This window comes from Limanda limanda, chromosome 17 (genome assembly GCF_963576545.1).
Source record: "Limanda limanda chromosome 17, fLimLim1.1, whole genome shotgun sequence".
Classification (NCBI taxonomy): domain Eukaryota; kingdom Metazoa; phylum Chordata; class Actinopteri; order Pleuronectiformes; family Pleuronectidae; genus Limanda; species Limanda limanda.
The window spans coordinates 20,797,107-20,814,714 of NC_083652.1; the positions used below are offsets into that span (position 1 = coordinate 20,797,107).

Genomic DNA, 17,608 nt, shown 5'->3' on the forward strand with positions numbered 1-17,608 from the left:
GGGGGAACGAAACTTATGGAAAACAGCAGAATTGGAGAAGTGAAGCTTTAGAACCCCCCTTGTTTTTAGAAGGACATAAAGAGGTGATGCTTGAACCACACACTTTAGACAAGACATCTGAGGAGAACAGAGAAGAAGAAGAAGAAGAAGGTAATGTGGCTTCTTAATATCTAGTATTTTCTTCTAAGCATCATTCCAGGGTGTCGTAATGACCAGAACTGTGATATTTAAAAAAATCTGTATGTTAATAATGCACTTATTATGATATCAGATAAATAATTGAATTTGATGAGTAGCATTCTCATTATCATCTTATTTAATTTTAATTTGTTATACAAACTGACCAACTGAGACAAAGGGGAGATATATATATAGTGGCTGATCGGGCCATTCAAACATAACAGGAGGTAGATTAAGACATACTAACATTTAAACAAACTACAGCAACCATAAAACATGCCGGTCTAATGCTTTCTAATATTTACTAATGAACAATAATTAAACATCAATATCAAAACGAATCAAAAGACAGCCAAAAATCTACAAACCAATGTCCCTCCCAGTAATTATGAGGGAGGTGGTGCAGTCCAATTGGTAATGAAGACTGTTGAAGCCTGTCTGCTGCAGCTGGACCGGCGGTTGATGGCCGAGCCAGACGACTCCGCCAGGAACCGATAACTGCTAATAAATCTTATGTGTCCTGTTATTTATTTGTTACATGTGTGTATGGGCATTTAAGGAGTGTGCAAAAACTAAACTAAGCAAATTAAATGGAAGAAAGAAAGGTTACCACCATGTTGCTGAGGTACAGGGTGTGGCTGCTGGTACGGCCATCACAATTATGATTATTAATTCATTTGCCATGATAATTGTGAAGGGGAATATGATATTGTGACAGCCTTACTTCAGTATAGCCATTTTCAACCTTAATTGACATTGAATTTAATGAATGCAACCGTGGCTTCTTTTAAACCATTAAATGCATAAAACTATGTGCAAAGAAACCCCAAAACTAATTATATACTCCCTGCACCACATTACCATTAAACAGAATAATAATTTTAAAATGTTCAGGACAGAAACGAGAGCATATCTGTCACGCTGACCTTTCTGTCGTCTTTCAGAGTTCTGCAGTGGTGTGTAGAAATGCTGACGCTTCGAAACTTATGCACTCTGGGGATTCTGCTACTTCCTCATGTCCCTGGAAATGCGAACCGATTCGACCCGTTCTGTGAGTCACCTCATACACTTCATCATCGTTTGTATAAAACTAACAATTAAATTAATTTGAGACCTTGGGGCCTTGGTGAATATGACCTGTGTTTGCACTCAGGGAGGACGACAGGGCAGAAGGAAGGTGACCTGAGACTGTTTGGCTCTCAGAGCGTTTCGGAGGGTCGCGTGGAGGTCTACCATGACGGCAAATGGGGAACAGTGTGTGACGACGGCTGGGACATGGCTGAGGCCCAGGTGGTGTGTCGTCAGCTCCAATTCTCCGGGGCAAAATCTGTTGTCATCGGCAAGGACTATGGACAAGGTGCCCTTTACTTCCATTCATCCCCCAGCAGAGGGCAGTGAAATTATTGTTTTGAGTGAGGAATTGTGATTTGAGGCCCTCTGTGTGTGCTGTTTGTTGCCATAATGAGTAACAAATGGATTTTCTTTGATTTCACATCCCACAGTGTCTGGACCCATCTGGCTGGATGATATTACCTGTAAAGGAACAGAGAATCATCTGTTTACTTGTGGATTCAAAGGCTGGGGAGTAACTGACTGCACCCACAAAGAGGATGTTGGAATCATTTGTGAGACAAAAAGTAGGTAGTGAGACTTCGACAGCACTGATTCAGCAAAAGTAGATAATTTCTGATCTCAGTTCTTCATGCTCCTCTGTTAATTAAATCTTCATCCCATTTGTGATTCCAGGCACTAATTCCACCACCGGTGATTCTAGACACCTGCTGGACCACAGTTTCAATCTGTCTGGTGACCTCGGAAAATTGTTTGACCGCAAAAACGGCTCTGACTTCCTGATCTTGGTCAACAGCCCCACTGGAAACAGACGGGACGACGGTACTCTGGAAACGGTGGAAACAAAAATCAGTGCACACAAAATAATCCTCTCGCAATTCCCTCTCTTCAACGCTTCAGAGGACATTTCTAACATCACTGTCGACGTCAGCCAACCCTGCAATCCCTATTTCTCCTCCTTCATTAGGTATACTGAAACTAAGAGGATTCTTAGTGCCTCGACATTCAGACATCCTTCAAAAATCTAATAAATATTTTATACTTTTCCTCTCAATAGGTACATTTACACCCGCAAGATAGATGTGACCTTGCCCTCTGTGCAGTGCTACCACTGGATGGCCTCTAGATTTGGGGTGAAGGAGCTGATGGAGGCCATGGCCCGGCTGTTCTCGATAATCCTTCCAGATGACCCTCTGTTTCACACTCAGGTGTCCATATGCAAATATGCCCAGGAGACCGAGGACCTGGTTCTTCAGGAGAACTGCATCCAGTACCTGGCCTGGAACTTCGAAAACCTGAAGAGCTCTCCAGCCTGGGCCGCCCTACCCGTGGAGCTCATTGGATCAATCCTAGCCCGCTCAGACCTGGTGGTTCCAGATGAGTATTTTCTGCTCCAGACAGTAGAGAGCTGGATCAAAGAGAATGACAACTCCATCAGTTTAGAAACCCAGGCTGACCTCTTGAATCGCATTCGTTTCCCCATGATCCCTGCGGAGAAACTGTATGAGCTTGAGTCCAACTCTTCTCTTTACGGCACTCATAAGAGTCTGTATCGTGACAACATGTTGAAAGCATTTCAGTTTAACATTCTCCTCTTCAGCAAACTTCTGTCCAACCCACAGTTCAACGGAGACGATGATGACTTCAGGCCTAGGGTGTACACTGCCAATCCATGGAGCGCTTCTCTTGGCTCTGCCCGTGGTCAGTCCAGAGGCAGGGCGATGTACACGCCTCTGCACAACAGCCTGATCTTTAAGGACAACAGGATTCAATGGGAGGCAATGGTCTTCACCAATCGACAAGAATGTTCAAACCGAGGGGTCAGCTGCAAGTCGCTCCCTATGACAAGGCTGTATCCACAGAACAGCTACGACCGCAACAAAATCCTCTTTCGTAACCAGCTGCTGCTGATGTGCGGAGGCAAGTACATCTGTCAGGTGCAGGACTTCAAGCTCGACCTGGCCTATCTCGGTGGGAACAGTACGCTTGCTTACCCGTGTCCCGATGACAAGCTCTCCTACGTCTTTGTAGTGAGACCAGAATATGTCGCCACCTGATCACTTCTCCCACCTGATCAGTTGGTCAGGTTGTTATTCTACAGATTGCAATCAGCTACTTAACGTGTATCAGCTAATCAACGTCTATATCCGTGTAACTGAGTGTGTTTTCACAAATTTTACAAATGTATTAATTCATCAATCATATCCTTGCCTGCTTCTTTTTTGAAATTTTGAAATAAATAATGCATTGAGTGTTTAAGGCTCTGTGTTGGTACTTTCCTTTTCTAAGACCCAGTGTAACCAGATGAGATGGATACGATGACAAGTGGGGGCAAGTTCAATTAATGCTCAGACTAATTTTTAGCCTTTGTGCACAGGACATACAGGTTTATTGTCAGAAGGGTTCATATGCTCACGTCTATATTCAAAAACATTAGATAAAAAAAGTTATAAAAAGCATTAAATAAGCTATTCTAAATGTCATGCTAATATGAGCTTAATTTAAGTTGGGTAGCTTTGAAGAAAGACTGCTAACAAAACTGCTAATTAGCGTAACTATAGGTAACAATACTCAACTTAGGTATTAATACTTATCACTTTGCAAGGGGTGTTCTGTGGACTATATCTTTGCTGTTCCCAGAAACTTTATGAAACCTCCCAAATACATAAAATTATCATTGTACAGTGTTTTGAACTGCTTCAACCAATGTGGTATGATGATAATAAGATTAATGAGCTTTAAAGACAGATTTTGATTCAACAGTGATTCCAATTCCTTCGTTGAACCATTGTTTTCAGGAATATTAAACCAATACTCCTGAACAGATTATGATGCAACTTGGTGGAAGGGTGCAGAATGGGTTAGGGAAAACTCATTAAATGTGGGTGCGGTTTGTTTGGTTTTTCTCTCAGCATTTTCACCATTTTCCCAAGAAATCATTCATGGATCTCGATGGAAACAAACTCTGGCATATGTAGAGGACTGGTACCAATACCAAATTTGATGCAGCCTCATTTAATTTAAAAGGACTGTTGGGCAATGGCAGAGGTATGTGCTCAATTCAGTGCCATTGTACTTTTTGGGTGAAAAAGTTAAAAGTCACATTTGTATCATATTTATCATCCCTTTCCTGCAGCAGTATGTGAAAACAAACTACCTTCAAACATGTGGTTTGGATTCAACATCAGATAAGAGACTGGATGTGAAAGTGTTTGTGGTTACGGGGGGATTTGATTGAGGATATGATGACCGTTTCCTTTTCGGGAATCGTCTTATCGCCCCAGGGCTTTTCTGTTTTCCCCCCGCACCAGACTTCTGTTTTCTAATCCTCCTGCATGTCTGCGTCACACGGTCTCACTCTGACAACATGCAGGCCTGCATGCCTGGGCAGGTGGGCTGAACAACCACATAGAACACATGGTGACTCACGAGTTCCCGAGAAACGTATCGTTCGATGACCGCACCAAAACATGACGTGGTAGGCAGTGATCGATTATTTGTAAAGAAGACGTGATCTAGGTGTATATTTAAAGATGACTCCTCTGAGATACACTCACGGTTGGGTTGTGATTTGATTGTAAACAGAGATAATGGCGTCTTTTCATTCACACGTAATCACGTCAGACGGTGAGCTCAATGTAAACTCATTTGTTCATGAGAAGGGAAAGTTTAAATATTTCCTCACAGGATAGACTTGTTTTGTAAGTGACTGGCTGTGTTGTCCTTGTTGTGTCATTTGACCTTTACAACAATCAACCACAAGTCACAACAGAATTTAGACATTTTACTCTGTGGTTTTATGAGCAACAATTTAGGCAAACCCATTTAACCCATTGAACTCTGGATTTATCTGTTGAAATACTCCAGTTTCCCCTCATGTTAGAAGAAACTGTGTTGTAATAAGGAAAACACAGCAAATAGCAACAGAACTAAAGGTCCAGTGTCTAAGATGTGGGTAAATTATGCTATTTGCAGAAATTGAATATAAGATAATCCTAGTAATGTTTTTACTCATGTGTGATTATCTGAATTGATTGAATTATTGTAGTTTTTTTTACCCTAAAATGGGCCCTTTATATTTAAATACTTTATATTCACATCAGGAGTGGATCCTCTCTTCGGAGGCCACCATGTTTTTCACAGTAGCCCAAACTGGACAAACTAAACGCCTTTTGAGTTTTTATGACAACTGAATGCTGCCACAGATTTTCCATCATGTTTGGAAGGGGAGCGTGAGGTGAGAGGGTGTTCAGCTGCAACATGCAACTCCGCCACTAGATGTCACTAAATTCTACACACTGAACCTTTTAGCTTTTACTTCTTTCATAGGAAAAGGGAACTGCCTTTGTGTGAAGGGGGGATAGAGGGGTTGTGTTTGGTGAAGTATGGAGAAGTAGTTCATTCTTGACAAATGGATTCTTCAGTTTGATTAGTTGCCCAATCACACAGTGAAACGAAAAACTCACAAATGTTGTTTGCGTTCTTTTATAGTAATCTATCTATCTAACATCTATCAGTGCATTGTCTTATTTGACAATCTGAATAGAATTATCAGCCCAAGTGAATATTTGTACCAAATTTGATTTTCCTCAGGCTGTTCCTGAGATGTTGAGTTCACATGAACCAAACCGTGTTTTGTTAGGTCACTGTGGCCATGACCTTTGACATTCGTCCTCATCATCATTGTCATGATCGTAATTGTGATGGTGATGTCTTTGGTGACGGTACAGTAGAGTTGCTCAAGAGTCTGCAGGGTTGAAAAGGTTAAAGACGTGCACACCATCACTTTCTTGTTTAAATTGTTAGTCATTTCAGCTGCATCCTCAGACGTCCTTGTCATGGAGCATCCGGGTATCGTGGAGGAAAATTACTTGGAAAGTGTGTGTTACATTTTAAGGGAAACCCAACAGCAGTGACACCAGACTGCTGAGGGTTCTCACCGTCTGACCCCAAAAAGTCCTGTTTCAGTAGCTTCCCCAACTTAATGCAATCTGATGATTTTCTTTTTCCATTAATTTGAAATACTGAAATGTGCTGTGTGCCTTAATTTCAGTGATCATCCAGTAAAGCTCCTCACTCTCCATCTCTTTATCTTGTCTGCCCAATTTCACTTATTTCAACCTGAGCAGTTGAAGCAGACTCTACTATCACTGCTTCCTCATGTGTAAAATAATCTTTAATTGTGTACTGAGATTTCTTTGGAAATCTGCAAACACAAATTAAATGTTGCTTCAACAACAAGCATGGCAGCATGGGCACCAGGCACTTTCATTGACACTGACTTTGTTTATTTCATTTTCATGCAAAGGTGTTGACAAAGGCTCCGATTTCAGCATTTCATCATAATGGTTGTTACTGGCATCGTTAGAAATGTCCGAGGGATTTCAATTATTTCCAGAGCACAATCCAGAAATTCTGGTTTTACTTGGAACAATGGTAAGACTTCATTACTTTCTCTTCCGAGCAGATGTTTCCCTCCTCCTCACTGTCCCACCTTATGAGAATTCGGTAATGCTGATTCACATGGTGAACAATAAAATTAGAATAGGCCCCTTCTGATGAATGGAAAATGTTGGGAATTACCACCGGGCTGTGGCCGGGTCTCATCAAAACAAAGATGGTAAAGAGGAGGAGGGGTGGCGGGGGTGGAGGTGCAGAAGGGGGAATGGATAGTTGAAGCGCTGCGTGGTGGTGGTCAGGTCAAAAGGGATGTGCGGAGGCAACAGGGCCGAGGGGGTGGGAGTCGGAGGATGTGGGTCACTGCCACAGCACCCACCAGTTCCCACAATGAGACCCTCTTTTTCTGCCTTACCGGGCACTTCTTTTTAGGAGTATTCCTGGCCTTGCAAGTCTGTAATTTAGGGTATGGAGGTCCGGGCCATTCCTAAGCCCCTTTTGCTGTTTGTAGTGGGTAATGTACACAGGGGGGGCTGCTTACATTGCACTTCTTCGACAATTCCGCCCTCGTTCAACAAATCAAAACCATATGTTGATACAATAATCCCGAATTTTAACCGGCGAGAAAAAGCCTGTTCTAGGTAGAGCTGCAGCGTTGGAAATAGCTCAGAACGGTCGTGCTGTGAGGTCATTTGAAATGTGGCCGGGAGTCTGGGACACGGCAGTGATCTGAGCGGAGCCAACCACATCATTCGGCATCTCGGTGCAAAGGAAGCTGAGTGTTTGGACAGGGAGCGGCAGGTTTAGCCCAGAAGAAGGCGTCCGCTGTTCCTCTCATACTTCTGGTAAACGGCAGAGAGAGACGGAAGTGAGTTTCCACCCATTTCGTCTTGGATGTGTCACTTCCTTACATGTGTCCTAACTTCTGTTGCACACACGGCGTCTGCGTCGATGCTCGTATTTGCGATTCACTTTTGTGTCTGGTTAATTCCGCTTTCCACTTACGAGTCATACGGGCTTGCAAAATTACTAGCGATGTGGAAACTCTCCTTATCTAGCATGGCGCCGGTCTCCCTCTAAAAGACGACTATGAACGAATGTCCAAAATTTCCCCTCAGTGAAAAGACGCAGGGGCACTTGAGTCACCCCAGATATGACTTTAGCTTGGGTGTCCCAGTTTCCTCCCTGCTCCTTCTTACACAGACATCAGAGACCTGTGGAAAAGCAAACAGGCGAAAAATGCTCAACTATGGAAAAGAGAGAAAATATTTGCCACATTGGCCAGAAGACCAACAGTCGGTGGCCAAATATGATGTCAGGGAGGGAATGCAGATACAGTCCTCTCTCTCTCTCTCTATGTCTCTCTTTTTCTCTTTCTCTTTCTTCCTTTCTTTCTTCCTTATTCATCAACAGCTCTAATCATCAAACACACCGTGCCGTCACTGTGATCTCCCCATGTCGGAGCCAGAATCAACACGGGAGTCCACAAACCCAGAGCTCTAGAGATCCACAGTTTCCTGATGTGGTGATCCAGTGGTGAACATTCCAACTGAGCAGCTACCTATTTTACGCAGGCGTGAGGGATGAGAAATAACTGAGGAATTCGACTATAGCATAATGTTTCTCTCACAGACAGGGTGGAGGGGTCGGGGTAGCTTACACCGGGGGAAATGCCGCCAGATTGGATCCATTAAGTTTTGAGGGGATGATGTCACCTCTCTCCTCTGCGCCACTCCTCCTCCACTCATCCTTCATGCTTCCTTACGGATACTGCGATTAGTGGATCAGATGGAGGTCAGACCAGAGCAGAACACCTTCACAGATAATTATAATGATTACAGGGGTGCGGTTTTAAGGTGGCCCGTGCCGCCTTTGGTTTTTGGACTAATTAAACAACCAAGACATAACATGGTGCTGGTAAAAGGCAGGTTTGGTTTGGACAGAGCCAGGCTAGCTGTTTCAGGTTTTAAAAGATTAAGCTAAACTAACCGACTGGCAACTGGAGATTCACATTTTCTCATCTGCTTATCTTCTCAGGAGCATATTTCCCAAAATGTCAAACAACCAATCCATAATCCTACTGCAGATGTTCAGGAATTGTAGAAACCCTATTCCCCCTTTTGACTTTGATTGTCTGTCTTTGTCAGGAACTGAACTGAGTCATATTCACGTTCCCTAGAGGAACCATTTGGCGATTTCCCGTGAATAGTTAAACTGGCACGACAAAACCACAAAATACTTGTGTGCTGATTTTGTGAGACACAAATGTGCTCGCAAAGATAATTAGACGAAGACATTCCTGCGATAATGACAAAATGACCTTAACTCTTATCTGTTCAGGGTTATGGTTGGATAGGTTTCAAATGTTTCAATATTTAATTTGTAATGAAAATACACTATTTATCACATAAATTATTCCCTCTCTGTATTTTTCCGTTGTATAATATATGACCAGTTTTCTCTTTTATACTAATATAACCAGTGTTAAACTATATTAAAATCTATATTTCAAGAAAGAACTGTAGGACATTCTGTAACTTTAATCCCTATCTTTATTTCCCATTCATTTTGGAATATAACAGCTCTGTGTATATTCATATATATAGTATAAATATATAGTCATATTTCTTTCTATTTTATTGTCTACAGTTTTTTGGTGTTATGTTATCTTAGCACAAGATTGTGCATGTGTTATATTTAATACTTTCTTATAAAACGTATAAAGTAACTACATTTATAAAGTTACAATAAAAGTAAACTTAAATGAGCTCATGGCTGAAGTTGTTATTAGATCTAAATCTGGGTATTTTGTTGGGTGGAATTTTAGATTTGGAAAACTGAAGGTTATGTGTTTATTTTTTTTTTGGGGGGGGGGGTTGATAGGAAACGTACAGGAGGATAAATGCATGTCTCTGTGTGCACCAGTGTTTAGATGTAAACAGTGAGGCAGCCCATCACGGAGCAGCTCCGGTGACGTGGGTTTTGCGGTGGATGTGTAAACTCTGGGAGACCCTGACCTCCGCAGCCTGCTCCTCATTGGCTGAGGCCTCAGTGTGGGAGGAGCCTGCTGCAGCCTGCGGGTATAAAGTAGTAGGCTGCTCGGGACTGTGGAGGAAAACAGAAGGAGGCGTCAGTGCTGCAGACCTCAGCTGGAACCTCACACGAGTTGTGCATGTCTAGAGTTTGACAATCAGACAATCAGTGTTTGATTCCTTTGAGGCAAAGGGACATTTTAAAAAACTTCCTCTTCAGGAACTTGGCGCAGCTGCCTTCACGCTTGTTTTTCCTCCAGCTCCTTATTTTAATATTTTCTAAGATGACCTGGACGTTGAGCAGCTGCTTTGTGACCCTGGCCATCCTGTGTCTGTGGCGGGTGGAGGAAGGAGCAGAAGCCTGTAGCTGCTCCCCGGCTCATCCCCAGCAGGCTCTCTGCAGCTCGGATGTCGGTAAGTTGATGGATGGATTTCAAGCTGCTTGAATGCAAAGTGTGTTTCAGTACCGAGGGGGAAACTTCTCCAGACTTTCCTTACTCTCATCATGTTTACAACAGGATGAGGAGGATGGAAAGTTCTCTCCCTCACTCTTTTTTTTCCACTGCCCTCCTCTCCTGCTCGAATCAGCTGTAAATATAGAATTTTAGATTCATAACCCACATAAATGTACTTTACTTTTTCTATTTCATGTGTATTTCATGAGGTAATTATTGCTGAGCCTATATTTAAAAAGAAGCCCTCAAAAGTATTAGTACCTCTGCCACACCCTTGCCTGATGCTGATCAGAGTTCCCATCAGTGTTATTTACACTCCTTATAATTGTTATTTCTGGAATTTATGTGTCACGCAAACAAACAGACAAAACAAAGCAGCCTGTAATTTAAGTATTTACCTCGCCTCCTCCCTTGCAAAGTGGATCCTGCTGAAAGGTCATTCATGCTACTCTCGCTCAAAGCCCAATGAAGAAAGTTCCCCTATTACAAAACCCTGCTTGTTGCCGCCTTCAACACAGGCCGTAAGTTCACGGCTTCAAACAGTGACCGGCTTGTCCACTTATTTAAATTGAGGTTTTTGCCGAGGATCGTTTTTCTTGGTCGTGGGCTGGCTGCCGAATGTGTGGCCTGTGCACAGAAGTTGTCTCATTCACAGGTTTCTCTTCACCGATGGATTCCCGGAGTCATTTGGTCAGAGGGGCCACTGACATGCCTCTGAGGTCAGGTCCTTAACTGACCTTTAACCCCCTCGGCATCTGCTTCATATAAAAAAAGGATCATAGACTCTGTGTCCGGAATGTGGAGCCAATGCGGAAGGTCCTAAAACCTGTATTCTCTTGGATGACCTACAGAGGGCGACTCCACTGGTTGCAAAAAGTGTTAATGGTGTCAATAGCTAGTTTCAAGTCTTCTTCAATACAGCACAGTGTTTATTTCATAATTATGATCCCATCTAGAGTCAAATGGGGATAAAGAACAGTGAGATGTGGTGTTTGACGAGATCCAGTTCGGTCAACAATCGTGAACTTGCTAAAAAGCCAACAGTAATTTCAGAGAGAAACGATTGTAGTTCATTTGCTTATAAAGTCACTGGTCCATTGACAGTTAGTGAGTGGATTAACAGTTGTGTGATTAAGTGATTACAATATTATATTGAGTGGTCCTCTTCAAAATGAAGGTCACCATTAATTGCCCCGGCATCATCGTGCTTTTTTAGTATTCTTTAGAACTCTGTTTACTCTCTGCTGAAATAGTTAGCAATTAATATCACAGGGAACTTATTCAATATAGTATTAATGTGAAGCACAAACAATGTATGTTATTCCCATGCTGTTTCTACACAGTTAAACATTGCCTTGATTGATTCCTGCGTAGTGATGACAACAAGAACAAGAGTAGCTTGCTAACTTGGCTTCAGGGTTTTGAAGTTGCTCAAGAGAAGTGAAGGTTTGTGTCATATGTGTGAACGTGTCACTTTCCCTGTGTGTTTTGATGACGTCACACTGTAAATAGTTTCCTATGCGTGAGGAAAAGTCAGCGCACAGTGAATAAGGTCAAAGCAGAGACTTTTGAAAGATGCTGTTAGAAAGTTGAAGTAGCAGAGCCATGAATCCAAAAATCTAGTTTTATCTCATTACAATACACCTTTACTTTTTATTTTATTATACCCTGGCTTCATGTATCTTCCCCCTCCGGTAGACAAAAAGAAAATAACAGATCAACTTGAGTTGTAAACACGTTATTTCATTTATCTGACAGAGCAAGAACAAAAAAACAAATCTTTCCTCACAAATCGAAAATCCAATCCTCTGGGTCTTTGGCCGAGGAACAGGAATGTCCTGCAGTCATATGCTGCGCTCATCATGTATCTGCAGTTTGTTTTGCAATCCTCTGTGATTATACCTGCTTTCTTCTGTGAAAAGAGGGCAAGCGAGTCACTTCGGGACCCTGAAAGGAAAGCCGGCTTTGACGTGGCTTCCGGTATAAACGCTGTCCTGCAAGCTGTGCAAACAGAGCTGACATTAAAACCAGATTTCCTCTTTGAATTTGTGTGCAAGCTCTCACAACAGCTGCTTTAAACTCCAGCATCCTCTGGTGAGAGTGCAATGGATCAATCTGTGCGGCAGGTTCACGTCAATGTGAAAAAACATCGCTTTGAAATGTAACTTTTCGACTCTGCTGGTAGAAGATGGTTTTAAACACTCGGGAAAATGCAGTTTTTCACGTAAAACAACATCCTTGTAGAGGATGAGCAGAGGAGCTGGTTTGAATTCACTGGTTAGTTTCCCTCGTTCAGGGTCTGACCGCTCTGTGGCTTTTTCGGAGAGTTAAATGAATGTACAGGCCCTGCAATTACATGAAATGCATTTACTTTAGCACACACGACCACTATACTACGTACACAATAATGTGTTTATTGTTTGAGCAACTAGAAGATGTTTCCCCACAGCTCGCGCTTTTACGAAACGCATCATTTTGTTAAAGGGCATGGTCAGCCTGTTCCAGTAAACACCGTCTTTTCCTGAGAGAATTTGCACTGGATATCAGGACAGAGAATTGCTGTAATCCTACACTTCTTCAACTACAGAGGACGAACCGAATCTGTACTGGCAAAGTTAGAGCTCGTATTTGATGGATAACTGTTTAAATTGCTTTATTATGGATGTTCTGCAATTGACAAATAGGAGAAAACACATAGAATTTTAATCCACGTCTTTATCTGAATAATTTGTCTATTTTCAAGCATATTGAATGTTTTTTAAAAGAGCTAACTCTAACTCTCCCAAAGCCTCATATTTCAGTGTTTTTCTTTTTGTACATACTGTGCATATTTCCACCCGGTCTACTTTACAGCAGTCGAATGAGAAGTGATCTGTGTGCGATTCTGCAAACTCAGGCAAAGGGGATTACCACTAATCCACTGTGTAGCCAGAGAAGTTAGAGTTTTATTTATTTATTTTGTCTTTAACTCCGGGCGGGAGAGAGAGTGTGTGTGTGTGTGTGAGGCAGTTTGTAAACCAGAACCATCTTGACTGGTGCAGACGGATCATCACGAGGTGCAGCATGTCATTCTAAACCACGTATTTGTTTGCGAGTGTATCTGCTACTTTGCAGCGGCTCCCAGCGCAGAGAGGCTCACGCAGGCCGTGCCAGCTCAGTGTTTTGCACATTTTCCTGGCTGCGAACTAACACCCCCCACCCCCCCCCCAGTCTCTTCTGCTCTCGAACTCCTCCTCCCCCTGTCAACTCGTATGTTTGTGACAGTATTTCAGTTCTGCTTTTGAAGGTCTTCTCCCTGTTTGCACGGAACACTGTTACTATCTCTTTATGAAACTCTTCCCGTCTGTTCTCCACTCATCACTCTGCCACTCTCCCCGTCTGTGCACACACTCTCGTCTCCCCCCCCCCCCCCCCCCACTTGTTTTGCCTTCGTGAAAGGTCGACTCTTTAGACCCTTAAAAGGAGATGTTCTGGAAGACTCTATTGACATTGAATTAGGGCACATGTGGCTCACAGCTTCATGCCTTTCACCGTGTAAAAACCAAATTAAAGGGCTTTATCTTTATTTGGTCTATGATGGTCCGAGGCAGACGGGAGCTGACACCTTGGGAAAGAGACGACTCATCTGGGACAACAGATGGAACATCTGGTTAACCTCAGCTCTGTCGCTAGCCTCCTTCATTTAAAATATAGATTTTGTAAACCTTTTTCTCAGCAGTAGCCATGTGCATTTAAAGTAATCACTGCAACTTGGGAAATACTTGTAATTCATAGGTATTTAGCTATGACTGATGCATGTTAATTAACATGCTATACTTCAGCTTTTGGATTCACAGGAAGGAAAACATGTTTGTGTGAACACATTAGTCATATTTTTTTTATTGAATACCCAGAGGCTCATCTGACATGGCTCTGATAATATTTTTCCACTTGAACCATTATGTTTCTTGCCCGTCCAAACCTCAACGAATCCAGGAATTGGAACTTTACTGGAGAGAGAGAGAGAGAGGGAGAGACAGAGAGTAGGGGACAGTTGGGGGGGGGGGGGGGGGGGGCTGTGCACAAAAAGAGAGAGGGGTGTATTTGCATGTCAGCACCTCGATCCAGACAGAGAGGCAAGGCTGGCAGAGAGGCCTCGGGGCGAGGGGAGCTTTTCTAGTTCAGCTTTTTTAAGATTGCTGACTGGCTTCCTCCTGTGTCGGCCCAGGAGCCGGGGAGAAGGCAGCACACATTCCTCCCTCTGATTGCAGCTGATGAAACACTCATGTGCCTCTGTCTTCCCAGCACCTGGCACATGCAAACTCCACAGATCCAAGCCGCAGCAATGTGTTGTGGCCAACTGTGGCGAGCCGAACCCAGGGAAAGGCCTAGATCAGACGCAGACAGACCTAGATGTAGTTCAGTTTTAACATGTCAATAGTGTTTCACTCAGAGACTCTGTTTTCAAACAAAATGCCTTTTTTAAATGTGTGTGGTTTTTCTTTTTTTCTGTCTTTTTCCAGTTATCAGGGCAAAGATAGTTGGATCGCAGCAGATTGAAGTTGGCAACAATATCTATGGATATCCCATCACACAGATCCAGTATGACGTCAAACAGCTCAAGGTACATGGAGTAAAGGGATTAATTAGCCGTTTATGTTTGGTCATACATCCAATTCTCATTTCTCACCTCTTACTCCTCTGTTTAAAAAATTTCAGATGTTCAAAGGTCCGAGCGAGCCGATCGAAGCCATCTACACCGCCTCCTCCTCCGCATTGTGTGGGGTGAATCTGAAGACTGATGGCGAAGAGTACCTGATCACAGGTATAATGCGCCTGCCTTTCTCATCCAGCCATTATCAATAGCGCTTACCCCTTTGAGGGTCAATTAAGGGTCTCCAACCTAATGCCATTGTGCATGTAACCTCCTCACAGAAAGACCCTGGCCAAACCGGGATTCGAACCATGCAACCTTACTAAATCGTGCATTATAGAATATAATGTTTCCCTCCTATCAGTTTTCACATCCTCTAACTGCCTCTTCATCACTCTCTCTTCCCTTTAGGTCGACTGGAGAGTGACGGGAAGATGCACGTCACACTGTGCCAATTCATTGAGCCCTGGGATGCCCTGACTCCCACCCAGAGGAAGAGCCTGACCGAGCGCTATTCAATGGGCTGCGAATGCAAGGTAGAGAACCTAAAGTGTTGAATCAGATGTTGGAAAAAAAAATCTTGAGATGCATTGTGTGTTGTAAGCTCAGTCCCCTGATCTCGGTCTCCTCTCCCCCTCCTCCTCAGATCACCCGCTGCACCTCCGTCCCCTGCACGGTCAGCGGCCCAGCCGAGTGCCTGTGGACGGACTGGCTAACTGAGACACTGGTCTACGGAGAGCAGGCCAAACACTACGCTTGCATCAAGAGGAGCGATGACTCTTGTGCCTGGTACAGAGGATCCGCGCCGCCCAAAAAGGATTTCCTGGACATCGAGGATCCTTAAATCCACCACTGTCCTACATGGTCTGAGGATGTCCACAGTTTGAACAAAGGTTTAAATGCCACAAGAAAGCTGCAGGGTGTGTACTCTGGTCAGATTGGGGGGAAATAATGTAATGGATTATTTTAGTTGCAGGACTCATTCGTTGTTTTGTTTTTTTTCTTATCGATCAGTCTTATGAATTCAGCACTTTCTGATGCTTCTACCCCAAACTCTAAAGCACTTCCTCATAAACCACTTCTCCCTCTGCTGAAATAAAGGGATAATCATCACAGCTTAAGGTTACTCTTTGCTGTCCTTTTGATTTTTTTTGCACTAGTAATTTCTTGTTACTAGTTTTCATTTCCTGTTTTAACCAAAGGAACTTTTGATTTTATAATGAAACTCATACATACAAACATAGCTAAAACTCAGTGTACTAATTCTGTGAGTCTCTGTGTTGGTTAATAACATGAACTGATAATCGTCAGCCGAGCTACCACGGAGTTAATGACATCCTTTGCCTCTCGTATTCTTCATGTGCTAATTATATGCAAATATTTTGGCTTTTGTTTTTTTAAGGTGTGGGAAATCTGTTTAGAATAAAAGAGTGGCATGTTACTGCCTGTGCACTCGATAAAAGCTTTGGATATTGTTTTTCTTTTTTAACAATCCTGAAAAGACAAGAATGCACTTTGAACACAATGATCACAGCAGTCATATCGTCTCTTGTCTGGAAAAAAAGAGGATTGAATCCTCCTTTTTGTATGATGTATTTTGTTTTTTTAATATTACAGCTCTTCTCTTAATGCTTTGGTAATTGTAAGAACATATTTTATTTAAGAAGATATTGTGATTCAACCATGTATTCAAAAGAAAAACCCTTATTTTGATACTTTAAAAAAATATAGACAAATGACACAGAAGACAGTTTATTTTAACAGTTTCTTTCAAAATACACAAAGTTTGAAAGACGTCAAATTGTTGGCCTTACTGTTTACGGGCTTATCCTGTTGGGCACTGAATTCAAGAACACATTCCAACCAAGTATTCGTTTTATTTGAGAGTCATGGGAATGAACATAAACGTGTATAACGGATGATAAGTGACTTTATAAATTAACGAGTGTGAAAAAACAATCTTGATTGGAATCTGTAGTGAAGTATGATGATGTCTTGTGCTGGTTTCACATGGGACTTTTGATATGAGATGAGTTTTGCATGCATGTCTGACTGAGTTAATACTGTACATTTGACTTTTTTATTAAATCCCAAACCCTGTTATAACTCTTTGCTCTGGTCATTTTTTACATCAATGCTCTGTATACAGACTGAGGAAAAACTCCAGATTACATCTTATTCCGAAGGGGATTTGAATCCAGCAGAGAATCACAGTGCCTTTAATTGGTAGTTATGTAATTTGAATAATCAAATTCAATCACGTTAACGTTACTTTATTGTGATGATCCAAACAGGCACGGAGAAAAAGACATTACATTACATTTTATTTAGCTGACGCTTTTATCCAAAGCGACTTACAATAAGTGCATTCAACCCCGAGGGTACAAACCAAGAACAACAAGAATCAAGAAAGTACAATTTATTCAAAAATAAAGCAAAACTACAAAGTGCCCTAAGTAAGTACCATTTAAGAGATATTAAATTGTTAGTTTCAAAATGTTAATGTTAAGACCTCACTTTGGTTTGAGGGAGGCATGAATTAAGAAAAAACTACTAGATAAACAGTAAAATATACTTAAACCATCGATAATCTATTATTATTAGTTTCTTAAACTAGTATTTAACAGGATCTGTAAAGGCCAGTACAGTAAAACAACACTGCAACACTACAACAGCAGTCTGCTGCCACCTATTGGAGAAAACATGTGACAGTCATGTACATTCCTCTACGGGCCCATCCATGTGCACACATGCGTTATTCCCAACCGTGACACAATGTCAAATCAGTTATGGTTTATTATATAAGCAGTGCAAGAATTTATCGAAACAAGAAATGAGAG

The 17,608-nt window shown here is 42.2% G+C and overlaps 2 protein-coding genes across 2 annotated transcripts; both read left to right on the forward strand.

The window, feature by feature from the left end:
- The first annotated feature begins 18 nt into the window (after positions 1 to 18).
- On the forward strand, positions 19 to 3,510 carry LOC133022705 (galectin-3-binding protein A-like). The gene is made up of 6 exons (XM_061089579.1): positions 19 to 150; positions 1,125 to 1,231; positions 1,334 to 1,537; positions 1,683 to 1,817; positions 1,927 to 2,218; positions 2,309 to 3,510. Exons 2-6 carry the CDS (start codon positions 1,147 to 1,149, stop codon positions 3,306 to 3,308), a joined length of 1,716 nt encoding a protein of 571 aa, XP_060945562.1. The 5' UTR covers positions 19 to 150; positions 1,125 to 1,146; the 3' UTR covers positions 3,309 to 3,510.
- Positions 3,511 to 9,776: 6,266 nt separating this feature from the next.
- On the forward strand, positions 9,777 to 16,874 carry timp2b (TIMP metallopeptidase inhibitor 2b). The gene is made up of 5 exons (XM_061090005.1): positions 9,777 to 10,094; positions 14,638 to 14,738; positions 14,834 to 14,939; positions 15,180 to 15,304; positions 15,415 to 16,874. Exons 1-5 carry the CDS (start codon positions 9,965 to 9,967, stop codon positions 15,610 to 15,612), a joined length of 660 nt encoding a protein of 219 aa, XP_060945988.1. The 5' UTR covers positions 9,777 to 9,964; the 3' UTR covers positions 15,613 to 16,874.
- Positions 16,875 to 17,608: the final 734 nt, after the last annotated feature.

Coding starts and splice junctions, on each gene's coding strand:
- timp2b (XM_061090005.1), top strand. CDS start 9,965: ATGACCTGGACGTTGAGCAGCTGCTTTGTGACCCTGGCCATCCTGTGT. Junction 14,940..15,179: donor CGAAGAGTACCTGATCACAG/GTATAATGCGCC, acceptor TCTTCCCTTTAG/GTCGACTGGAGAGTGACGGG. Junction 15,305..15,414: donor CAATGGGCTGCGAATGCAAG/GTAGAGAACCTA, acceptor CCTCCTCCTCAG/ATCACCCGCTGCACCTCCGT.
- LOC133022705 (XM_061089579.1), top strand. CDS start 1,147: ATGCTGACGCTTCGAAACTTATGCACTCTGGGGATTCTGCTACTTCCT. Junction 1,818..1,926: donor AATCATTTGTGAGACAAAAA/GTAGGTAGTGAG, acceptor TTGTGATTCCAG/GCACTAATTCCACCACCGGT. Junction 2,219..2,308: donor TATTTCTCCTCCTTCATTAG/GTATACTGAAAC, acceptor TCCTCTCAATAG/GTACATTTACACCCGCAAGA.